At 45.4% G+C, this 12,902-nt stretch overlaps 1 protein-coding gene across 5 annotated transcripts in view; it reads left to right on the forward strand.

The window, feature by feature from the left end:
* iqsec1b (IQ motif and Sec7 domain ArfGEF 1b) overlaps nt 1–12,902 on the forward strand; it is a 659,149-nt gene that overhangs the window by 433,096 nt on the left and 213,151 nt on the right. Inside the window, exon 1 of one of the 5 annotated variants that reach the window (XM_072472547.1) lies at nt 4,505–5,001. The exons of the other annotated variants lie outside the window; for them this stretch is intronic. Within the exon in view, the coding sequence (XP_072328648.1) occupies nt 4,955–5,001 (47 nt within the window). The 5' untranslated portion in view covers nt 4,505–4,954. Of the gene's footprint in view, nt 1–4,504; nt 5,002–12,902 lie in introns of those variants that run through there. 5 annotated transcript variants of the gene reach the window in all.

A 12,902-nucleotide genomic window follows, 5' to 3' on the forward strand; every position in this document is an offset into this window, starting at 1 on the left:
AGTGGTAATTGGATGTGACCAGCATTGACCAGTTTAACAAAGCCGTTAAGTCCAGTTGCTGAACTATAACATGTATTTGCAGCTGAATTAGTCACAAGGCAATTCATGTTTTATCATGATGTCCATAATCCAAAGGTCCTATTTGTGTACTTCCAGTTTTCGGTGAAATGTGCTGTCATTGCTAGAATTCGATGCAAAGAATTGTTATAGAAATTACGTCTAAACTAATGTTTTTGGAAATGTTCCTCTGCAGAACTCTAGTATCTTAATGGATACAACAGTTCTGGCAGAACCAACCGTAGACATTGCACAATCAATATCCCGAATAAACAATGAAGTCATGAGTAACTGTTCTTGACCGTCAAAAATAAATCATTGTTTTAGGGGCACTCCCATTTAATAATAAATGTTTAAATCCATCCTTGGCGACATATGTTCAAAAACGAATGTTATTAGCTTTCCCGTTGCCAACAATTTCTAAAATGTGTGCTTTTATCTTTGAATTCCCATAAACAGATGAACCGGGCTTAATTATGCATGAAAGTCTCAGAATTATTTATGTTGTTTATTCTGACTGATTTCCGAAGACTGCATGAAAGGGTAGCGTACTTGCTTGCCTGGAAACAAGGCTTAACTGCAAAGGGCTGACCATCAAACGCATTTTGCATTGTGTACTGCAAAATTTACCATTTTCTTACAATGTAATCATTTTGAAAGGGGAATCATAGAATTTACAGTGCAGAAGGAGGCCATTCGGCCCATCATATCTGCACCCGCCCTTGTAAAGAGCACCCTACTTAAGCCCAGGCTTCCACCCTGTCCCCATAACCCAGTAACCCGACCTAACCTTTTGAACAAGAAGGGGCAATTTAGCGTGGCCAATCCACCTAACCTGCACATGTTTGGATTGAGAGAGGAAACCGGAACACCCGGAGGAAACCCACACAGACATTGGGAGAACGTGCAGACTCCACACAGACAGTCACGCGAGGCTGGGATTGAACCTGGGACCCTGGAGCTGTGAGGCAGTAGTGCTAACCACTGTGCTACCGTGCCGTCCACAGGAAGTGAGTCTTTCTTCAAATATAAATAGTTTATTCAAACAAAAGCAATTTTGAACCACGTACCATGTTATCAAAATTCTGGGCCCATCTTGGCAGCATTTGTTTTCCAGATAGAAAATGCATAGATTGATTGTTTTAGTTTGCACTTCTCTCTAGAACGTGGGAATGGATTTGATCTTGGGGCTGAGTTCAAACGGGCCCCGTTTTAGCAGTTGCAAAGGCCTTAACCTATAAGACAGGAATCACAAATTGATGGAAGACGTAAATGCTCTTTGAAGGGTGGATCAGGTCTGTATAACTGACCTGATCTGAAGTTTAAAAAAATATTCTGCTCTTTAAACGTTAAACTCCTGCTGCGGCATCGCTACCTCTAGAATCTCTTGAGGATCTATCCTTGGACTCATCCTCTCACTCATTTACATGTTGCCCTGGGTGACATCATCCAAAAACCCAATGTCAGGTTCCACATTGAGGACTTTCAGTTCCACCTCACCAGCACCTCTCTCAAGTGTCTCTAAATTGTCAGACTGCTAGTCTAATTCCAATACTGGAATGACAAAAGTTTCCTCCAACTAAATACTGGATAGACCAAAGTTATTGTTTTTAGTCCCCACCTAATGTGATTCCACAGCCACTAACCGCTTCCCACTCCTTTGATCTGAACCAGACCATTCTCAATATTGGCTTCATATCTGACCTTGAAATGAGCTTCTGACCGCACATCCACATTACAGCCAAGTCTGCCGGCTTACCTCAACTCATCTGGTGAAACCCTCATTCATGCCTTTGTTACCACTAAACATAATTATCCCAATTTACTCCTGGCCAGCCTCCACATTCTACCCTCTAAACTTGAAATTATCCAAAAGTCTGATGTCCGACTCCTAACTTGCACCAGGTTGCGTACTTGTTGACCTTCAGCCCTGTGCTTGTCGACCTACATTGTCTCCTGCTCTAACAATGTCTTAGTTTTAATATTTTCACCCGCGTTTTGAATGCCTCATTGGTTTTGGCCCTCCCTTTCTCTGTAATCTTCCCCAGCCTGTTATTCTTCAGGAACTCCATTAACCCCCCGCTCCCAAATCTGGCATCTGGCACATACTGATTTTAATTGCTGGTCATCATTTCAGCTGCCGAGGCCCAAGGCTCTGGAATTCCAATCCATAACCTGTCTATTCTCCTCTAAGGTGATCCTTCAAACCTACCCCATTGAAATGGCCTTTGGTCATTTTGTGCTTTTATCTCTCAATATGGTCCAGTGTTAACTTTTGTTTTTGCTCCTGTGAAGTACCTTGGGATGTTTTACTGCAATTAAAGATGTTATATAAATACAAATTCAGAATACGGCAGATACTGGAAATCTGAAATAAAAAGAGTAAATGCTGGAAAGACTTAGTAAGGAGAAAGAAAGAGTGAACACTTCAGGTCTGTGACCTTCCCATCACAGACATTCCTTTTTGCTCTTCATAAGCCTTCCCCCATTTTACCTATTTGAAACATATTACATTTCAAACCTTTTCCCAGTTCTCACAAAAAGCCATCAACCTGAAACCAGAACTTGTGTCTCTGAATACAGATGCTGCCAAACTGGCTGAGTATTTTCTGGTTTTATTTTGTGTCACCACCATTGACATATTAAGCTAACTGGCCTGAAATGACTGGTGTTATCCCCTTTAGGGGATTAGGGACAGGCAATAAATGCTGGTCCAGCCGGTGACACCCACGTCCCGTAAAATTCATTTACTAAAATATATTTTTCAACAGGGCTGTGACATTTGCAGATCTCTAGTCCTCGTGGACAGAGTCTCTGTAATTCACATTTTTCCCTCTCTCGGCAAACCATTCGAACCTGGTGGCTCCTCTATTTTGTGCATTGCCACCTTTTGAACATCAACTCTTTATCTATTTTATCCTGTGCAATCTCTGTACTGCCTCTTCTACTGTGACTATTTTTAGTGAGGACAGATGTTAACATCCAGGAGGTTACCATTGACCAGAAACTGAATTGGACCAGCGATATAAACACTGTGGCTACAAGAGCAGGTCAGAGGCTAGGAATCCTGCAATGAATAACTCACTGATTCCCCAAATCTGTCTATAATCTCGAAGGCAAAAATCAGTGTAATGGAGTGGAGTTATCTTCCCCTTGCCTATTTGAGTGTAGCTCCAACAACATTCAGGAGGCTTAACACCATGCAGGACAAAGCAGTCCACTTGATTGGCTCCCTACCCATCACCTTCAACATTCACTCCCTCCACCATTGCAATAGTGTGTACCATCCACATGATGTACAGCAGGAACTCACCAAGCATCCTTGGATAGCACCTTTCAACCCCATAACCATAACCACCTGGAAGGACAAGGGCAGCAAACACATGGGGTGGGATCCTCCGTCCAACCAATGGTTTCCCATTGTGGGCATCCCTACGCCGTCGGGAAATTAGTGGGCGTGAAGTGTGCTGCCGGCGAAGCGGAGGATCCCGAGGGAGAATCCAGCACATGGCAACAGCATCACCTGGAAGTTCCTCTCAGAGCTACTCACCATCTTGACTTCGAAATACGTTGCCGTTCCTCCACTGTCTATGGGTAAAAATCCTGGAGCTCCCTCCTTAACAGCACTGTGGGTTTACCTCCGCTATATGGACTCCAGCAGTTTAAGAAAGCACTTTCTCAAGGGCAATTAGGGATGGGCAATAAATGCTGGCCTAGCCAACGATGCCCGCAGCCCCAAGAATTAATATTTTAAAAATACAGTAGGTAGTAACCTCAGCAGCCACAAAAAGATTGCCACCTTGGCTATTAATCAGGAACAGTTTAAAATAAAATTGACACCTGACAGTTTTAATGCATTATAATTTATTCACTTAAGCAAAATGTGAGTAGTTTTATACTTACCAAAAGAATATATACTTCAGAGAGCTCTTTAAAAGTACAAAATATTTTATCTCGTACTAAATTATCAGCAAATAGCACTGTTTACGTAAATGGAAAAATGGAACATTCTGCATGTTTTGGGAAGAGTTCAATGAAACATTCGAGTTGCAATATTTGTGAACCCTGCCAGCTGCTGAAGAATATGTGCTCTGACAATCTGTTCTGATGACTTTGCTGCAAGTTACAGTAGCCTAAAGTCCAGTCCGTGTTTTGCAGTCTTATTACCTAAACTTTCACTGGAGGGATTGTTGAGCAAAATGCTTCCAGATTTGGGTTCATAATGCTCTAAATGTTTTAATTTTTGCGCTCTGAAATAGCAAAATCTTTAAGGAGTGACTTCACTGATGCAAACAATTTTTGTAAAACCACAATTTACAGTTTCTTGTCAAATGTTTTATGGGAAAATGCAGAACTATTCATCACTCGCTACATATGTAATGTTTTATTATACTAGACAAGTTAGAAATGGAGGCAGCTGCGAGGGTAAACAGTCCTCACCAGATGATTTAGGGTGTATTGTTGAATGTTCGCTGTCTTCTGGTAAGTGATATTCAGGGGCCCCACAGTCAGTCAGCTTTACCCAATGGTGAACTCGACAGTCAAACCTCATAGGACTGTTTGGACTTTTACCTTACTTGGTAAATTGTGAGCGTCATACATTTTCACTTTCGGCATTGTTTTCAACGGTCAACAAAATGTGGATCAGGGAAACAATTCAATGTTGCCAAGTACAATGAGAACAAAACAAAGTAACTCCGTACCGTTTTCTCATTTTATGCTATGTGCATTTTCCTTAAAAGAAGTTGCGGTGGAAATTAGTTCATGTCTGTGAGTCATTAACTGGCTGCACCAGGAAATCATTTGCTTGCTCTTGAAAGCAGCCTTTTTCTCTGCTGCAATCATCGAACTCCAGCGTTTGCAAGAATAAAATGCTGAAATTGGCGATGCCAATGCCATGTGGAATCTAATGTGGAAGTACTGCATCTCTGTGAGGACAATCAGGTACGACATGCTTTAAGCTCATTTATCTTTTGGTGTAACAGGATTATATGTGGATCACATTCCAGAATTTGAATCCTCTTGAAGATTTTGTTTTCTCTGGAAAAAGGGCTGATCGTCTATAGAATGGGTTGACGCTGTTTAGTTGTTAGGCAAATATAGAATTTTTGAGGTTTAATGTAAAATGACTTTAGGCAGATGGCTTGTAATTTTGTGCCTGGCCGAGATGTGCAGAGTTCTTCTTTTGCTTTCTTGATAAATTCACTGACCATGATGATGCTGAGCTGTACAGATCAAGAAGTACAAGATTTAAGTCTTGATGATGGGGGCAGCACTAGGGCCACTACAATTGATTTCAGTACCATGATCGAGTAAGAAAATATATATATGCCCCGTTCTTGTGAGTGCTGGAATATGCTCTGATTCGATTCCTTCCGCAGTTGAAACAAACTTTCAAGATTTGGTGGGGGGGGGCGGGGGGGGATTTTTTTCCAGTGACTCAGCCCACTTGGAGGTTGGGCGGCCAGGAAAAACATGGAGAAAGAGGCCATGCCGGTTCCCCGTGTTCCTGCCTCCTCACATTTTTCCTGGAAGTTTCAATGCAGTGACGGCAACCTGCCTGGCAACAGTGAGAATTAAATTATGGCTCATCAGCAACCAATCAGCAGCATTTTTCTGCATAAATGAGATATTCCGTAGGACCCCCTCCCCGCTGGGTATCAGGAGACGCAGAGTGGGAGGTTGGAGCATTGAGGCAAATAAATTAAATATACCCACTTAAGATGCAAATTGGCAAGCTTGAGGTCCACCGCAGGCAAAGACTTGAAATTTGTTTCCAATCTCCTAGAGACTGCAATAAGAAATAGTGCTGGTTTTGGGAAGTGGAGTTCATTGTGTGTAGCCGTTTCATTCCATTTTGTGCATTCATCTTGCATTTCCTGCACACAAGCAGCACCCTGTCTGCATACACGGACTGCACCAGCCTTGAGTATCATGTGCTGACTTACCCCCCCACCTCAACAGCCTGTCACCTGTCCCTAACTGGATGGCATTCCCAGAGGTGGCTTCTTAATTAGACACATCTGTAAAATTTTCCCAGGAGGCGCACTGCCACGACACGAGATTGGGACCCCACAATCATCCCGAATGCTGAATATTTTTAAAGTATGCAAGATTGAATACTTTGAGTTAAATGTTAGACATGAGGAATGGTGCTGTACTTGGGGTGTCAAAAGGCACCTGGTCTCCATGGGCCTGTGCATTTGAGTGAGCAAGTGCGTCCAGAAAACTGCTGAGGGGAGATTTTGAAACAACTGTTGTGAAGTTGACATTTTCATGTAATTAGATTTTTATTATGGTACGTATAAATACATTGAGCAATATTGAGCATTGCCTCTCACACTGCTTAGAATCTGCAATGATGTAGCCAAAGGAAGTCATAAGAGATTAGAAGGACAATTTCCATTGAAATGGACCGTGGGTGAGAGTTAAAGGTTTGGCCTCAATTACACTTTAGGATTTAAGTTATACATGATTTCTTTCTTTATTACAGTTCGTTTTCATGTAACATGGTAGGAGAAAAGATTAGCAAAATATTCCTAAAGAGTTGGCAATAGCACACTTTTGTGATATGAGAGCAGTCCTTTGTCTTTGAGAAAACACTTGATCTCCTGTGGTGTCTGAATAGCACAACAAAGAGTATTTGGACCCATGATAAATAAAGACCAGTATTCTCTGTTTGGGATACTGTGGGCTGGATTCTCTGTTTCAACAGCTATGTGCCAGTGCCAGCGGGACATGTGTGTTCTTTTACAACCCAAAAATCTTCCTGAAACCGACAGCGATTCCTGGACCAGTGAGGGGCTAGCACCGGTGCCGGGTGAAACTCCCGCGCCGAAAATGGCAAGAGAATGGCTGGTTCCCGGGCCACGCATGCGCACGGCTGACGACCTGCAGTGGTCGGACCGTCCAACATGGTGCCCGCTGTGCGAGGATCTGACCCGCCATCCGCAAGACCACACCCTACCCCCTGGCCAACCCCCATCTGTGCCCCCAGCACTCACAGAAGCACCCCCAGCCAGCAGCACGGATCCTATCTGAATGTGGCGGCGCTGGACACAGTCCGCAGCTGCCACGCCGGGTTTCTGCACAGCTAAGACGACGCGTGTCCTGTACCGTCGGGAACGTGACCCATCGGGGGCGGAGCACCGTGGGAGGGCCAGCCAGTGACACACCAACACCTGCAATGGCACGCATGACGCAAACTGCGCCGTCCCGATTTGGGCATCGGAGCCCATTCTCCGCCCGATCACTGAACATGATTCCGCCGATGGCAATGGAGAATCCCGCCCTATGTTCTCCTGCCAGAGGTGAATTGCAGCTGCGCTGAGAGCACAGATCAGGAAGCAATTCACTATCTTTCGACATGCAAATTTATGCATGGCGAAGATTGCGAGAGAACCAGTTGAGCTGCTGAGCCTTGTTTTGGGGAAAGTAGGTGTGGTTCTAACATTGGGCAAAATACTGAAGGAGATTCAGTGACTACCGATATCAGTGAATATTCAGGGCAGCTGTTGAGGATTCCTGACACTGGGTTAATATTTAAGATATGTAATCACTGGGGAAGTAGCTGGCAGTCGATGTTTGTTTAGCATTAATGGCAGATTATTTCATTTCAATGGCTTATGTTGGATTTGCGAACAGCACATACTGAAGGAAAACTGATGGCGAACCAACCAAGCAGCGATCATACCAGAAGGATGCCAGAATATATAGACTTTGACATGACTGATACTTGAACAATCCGCCCCAAAAGGAAAGGCAGACTGTCATCAGTTCTAACTTTGAAATTTCAGGATTTCACTCTATTTCAGTGATCAGTGTGATTAACTAAAGAAAACCTTTTATAAAATGCCACGTCTATCTCTAATAGATGCTGTCTGCTGCAAATAGGACATGAATCTGCTTTACAATGATGTCCTCATGAAAGAATGTCTAGAGCGTGCAAAGTACATATTCCAAACAGAACTGCTTCCGTTTTTTTTATTAGTGTGTCTAGAATGAATGTCCAGCTAGCAAACTGAGCCACACTTGGATTGAGTCCATCACTTCAACTTTTGGCTGGCTGTCTCGAACAAGTGAGGTAATGGTGAAACTGGAAACTTCAGCTTCTGATTGGGTGCCATTGTGTTCCTTTTTGTTTACTTGAGTATGTGGTTCTGTTTGGTTTGTCTGTCACCAGTTGTGCAGGACACCTGCATGACGTTTGTTTTCAAGGGGTAGTTGTGGATCTTGGGAGAGCAGAGGTTTTAGGAAATAGCAAAACTGACAAATTTCTGTACATGATCAAGTTTCTAACAGACAGTAATAAACAAAACTAAAACCTGGAGTCTGCCTATACCGAAGGTAGGAGGTAACTATAATCAACAGTATTGCGTATGTGGCTTGCATCAGTGGTTGCAGAAGTGGGAAACTGAATTAATTATGGCTCTCATGAAGAGCTTCAAGGCTAGTTTATGGCTAATTTTCTATTGTTTATTTCCATATAAACAACTCAAAAATATTTGTTTATTTTTGTTTGTTCCATTCTCTGCTGCAATTTTCCAGAGCTCTTCTATTTTAGTTTACGACGATGGATTTTTTTGACTAATATATAATGGTCCGTCTTACTGTCAGAGGGCAGAGATAATGGCATCTGCTACATCTCCGATTTTGCTCACATAAGGGTTTTTAATTGTTTTGAGTGGTAAGTTGCTTTTCCTGTTATATATTTATGATCTAGATCTTGGTGTGGAGCAGACAGTTTCAAAGTTTGCAAATGATATAAAACTTAGAAGCATTGTAAACTGTGAGGAGGACAGTGTTGAAATTTAAAAGGACTTTGACAAGATGGTGGAGTGGGCAGATAGGTGGCAGATGAAGTTCAATGCGGGGAAGTGTGAGGTGATGCACTTTGTCTCTAAATGTGAGGGGTAAAATTCTTAAAGGGATGTGGGAGCAGAGGACCTGGTTGTATATGTGCATAAATCATTGAAGATGGCAGGAAAGGTGGAGCAAGAAGTTAATAAAGCATATAGGGCGGGATTCTCTCGGCCCGAGGTCGGGCCGGAGAATCCCGGCGACAGGCACGAATCGTGATATGGGGGGGGGTCCTCCGATGTAGCCTGCCCACGATCGGGGTCCTCCGATTGGCAGGTCGGCCTCTCTGGCTAGCGGCCTCCTTTCTTCCGCGCCGGCCCCTGTAGTCCTGCGCCATGATGCATCGGGGCCGGCACATTGAAGGAAGCCACTGCGCATGCGTGCTTTGGCGCTGGTGCCACTGCGCATGTGCGAATCCCGCTGGGATCAGCGTTAGCCACTCCAGTGCCGTGCTGGTCCCCTAGAGGGGCCAGAATAGCTGATCCTGAGGCCGTGTTGACGCCGTCGAGAAACGCAACGCCGTTTCCGACGGCGTCAACACTCAGCCTCAGGATCACAGAATCCCGCCCATCGTACTCTGGACTTTGTGAAGCGGGGCATAGAGTACAAGAGCAAGGAGGTTATGCTGAACTTATACAAGACGCTAGACCGACCTCGGCTGCAGTATCGTATCAGTTCTGGGTGCCACAATATAGGAAGGATGTGAACTCTTTGGAGAGAGTGCAGAAGAGGTTTACAAGAATGGTTACAGGGATGAGAAACGTCAGCTATAAGGATAGATTGGGGCTGTACTCCCTGGAGAGAAGAAGACTGGGAGGAGATTTGATATAGATGCTGAAAATCATGAGGGGGCTAGACACAGTAGATGATGAGAAATTGTTTCTGTTCATAAAAGAACCAAGAACGAGAATGCACAGATTTAAAGTGATTTGCATAAGAAGCAAATATGATGTAAAAATCAGAGTGTGGTTTGGATCTAGAATGCACTGTCGGGGAGTGTGGTGGAGGCAGGTTCAACCAAGGCATTCAAGAGGGCATTAGACGATTGTTTGAATAGAAACCATGAGCAGGGGTAAGGGGAAAAGGCAGGGGAATGGCACAAAGTGACCATGCTCATTTGGAGAGCCGGTGCAGACACAATGAGCCAAACACCCTCCTTCTGCACCATAAGAATTCTGTGAAGTGTGAGTTAATTATGCTGTGGCAAGGGGAACAGTTGAACCTGTGCAACTCCTAAACCTACCAGATGTAAGGATTGAGAAATAAGCAGAGGAACAATGGACAAAGTACAAAAATGAGTAGAATGGGCATCAAATCAGGTACAAGACGAGGAGGAAAAGAAAAACTGAATTGGGGATGAAGCAAGAAAGGAAAAGTACAATTTAAAACTACTTTAATATTTGTTAAATCTCTACGGATTAATACTTGAAGGAGTAAGCATGCATATTTGTCATAGTTAATTCCAGCGAATCAACCTCTGAAAACAAAGTTATCACATTGTTAGAAGGCTACTTGCACCTGTAAAGCCTTTTATGGTACATTTTGTGAATACTTATTGTGCAAATATAGCAATTAACATCAATCAATATAATTCATTTGTAAAGCAGAACTCTTCACAAAAGAAGTAGTGGAGTAGCACAGCTCGTACAGCAATTTCTAGGTAATGCGACTTAACTGCACATTTACACTCATGCCGTTTGCAGGACCATTTGCACATAAAAAAATGGGGAATGCCATTGGTCTCACTGCGACTTTGACAACAAATGTGGAGCCATTATAAACCCATTTCTTTTGGACTGCTGTATCTTTTATGTATTTGCATCCTGGGCACATGCTCAGATTTGTGCATTCTCTCCCATATACTCATTTGTGTTTTTTCTCATCTTGCATGTACAAATATATGTTGGCATACTCCTCAACTATCCATTTGCATTCATTGACACATTCATATGGATAGGTTTATTCACTTACTTTAAAAAAATATATATATTATACTCGGGTGTTTTCATAGAAACAAACAAAAGCAGAAGAAAAATCATAGAATATTATAAATAACCAACATCCAACCCCCCACTGCCCATTATCGCCCCTTCTCCCATCCTGCCGTGCACATTTTAACCCCCTTACCCCCACCTTTGCTCACCCTTAATCCTCCATAAAGTAGTCAATGAACGGCTTCCACCTCCTAACGAACCCATCAATCGACCCCCCTCAGAACGAATGACCTTCTCCAGCCTCGGGAATTCTGCTAGGTCACTCACCCACACCCCTGCTTTTGGCGGCTCCGAGTCCCTCCATCCAGGCAAGAGGTCTCTGGGCTATCAGGGCGGCAAAAGCCAAGACATCAGCCCTCTGCCCCCGGACTCCTGGGTAGTCCGACACCCCAAATATCGTTACCTCTGGACTCGGGGCTACTTTCACCCCCAGCACCTTGGACATTACGTCTGCAAATCCCTGCCAGAACCTTTTCAGATTCGGACATACCCAAAACATGTGGGCGTGATTTGCGGGCCTCCCGTGCACCGCCCACACCTATCCTCTACCCCTTCAAAAAACAACCTACTCATCTGTGCTACCATCATATGTACTCTATGAACCACCTTAAACTGAATGAGGCTTCGCCTTGTACACGACGAGGATGGGATTTATTCACTTACTGTTTAAGATATTGTAAAACTGTTTTGCAAGACATATACTTGACATTTTTATCTTTCTTGCGCAACCATGCTACTTACCCTTGTTTGAGTAACGGAAAAAATTAGATACTGATGATGCATCTGAGCCAGCTGGCTGGATGGCTGGTTCATTTTTTTTTTTTCATTTAAAGTACCTTGGGCGCAATTCTCCCATCGGGAGACTAAGTGCTGACGCCGGAGTGAAAACCAGTGTTTCACTCCGGCGTCGGAGGCCGTTCCCAGCCCCCTATTCTCCCGCCCCCGGGGGGCTCGGAGCAGCGCCGCGTCATTCACGCGCACCGGGCCTTGGCGCCGCGTAAATGACACGGCAGGCGCCATGTAAATGACGTCATCCGCGCTTGCGCAGGTTGAACAGCACCAACCCGCGCATGCGCGGTTGCTGTCCTCCCCGCGGCCGCCCCGCAAGAAGATGTCGGCTGGATCTTGCGGGGCGGCGGAGGAAAGGAGGTCCTCCTTCAGAGAGGCCGGCCCGCCGATCGGTGGGCACCGATCGCGGGCCAGACCCCTTTAGAGTCCCCGTTCCCCGTCCCCCGGTGCAGGAACCCCCCTCCCCAGCGTTCCCGCGCTGTTCCCGCCGGCAGCGACCAGGTGCAGATGGCGCCGGTGGGAACCTGTCGTATTGGGCAGGCCGCTCGGCTCACCCGGGCCAGAGAATCGCCGCTCGCCCGTTACAAACAGCGAGCGGCGATTCTCCGAGCGGCCAGCCGTGATTCTCGCCGCGCCGGTTTGAAGGGCGAGGGGGGGGGAAAGAGAACCGTGTGCGGGTGCCGGGGCGGCGTGGCGGGACTCGTGCGCCCTGGCGATTCTCACATCCGGTGTGGGGGGGGGGGGGGGGGGGGGGGAGGAGGAGGAGGAGGGAGAATTCCGCCCCCAATGTTTATTTTCCCAAATAAGGGGCAATTTAGTGTGGCCAATCCACCTACACTGCACATCTTTGGGTTGTGGGGGCGAGACCCACACAGACACTGGGAGAATGTGCAAACTTCACATGGTCAGTGACCCGGGGCTGGGATCGAACCCAGGTCCTTGGTGCCTTGAGGCAGCAGTGCTAACCACTGCGCCAGAGTGCTGCCCTGGATGGCTGGTTCATGATGTGGAGCAACGCCAACAGTGTGGGTTCACTTCCTGTACCGGTTGAGGTTATCCATGAAGGCCCTGCCTTCTCAACCTTACCCCTTGCCTGAGGTGTTGTGACCCTTGGGTTAAATCACCACCATTGTGTTACATCACATTGTGCTCTCTCTCTCAAAAAGGGGAGAGCAGCCTATGGTTCTCGGGGACTATGGTGAC

The sequence above is a fragment of the Scyliorhinus torazame genome, chromosome 13 (genome assembly GCF_047496885.1).
Source record: "Scyliorhinus torazame isolate Kashiwa2021f chromosome 13, sScyTor2.1, whole genome shotgun sequence".
NCBI classification, from domain to species: Eukaryota; Metazoa; Chordata; class Chondrichthyes; order Carcharhiniformes; family Scyliorhinidae; genus Scyliorhinus; species Scyliorhinus torazame.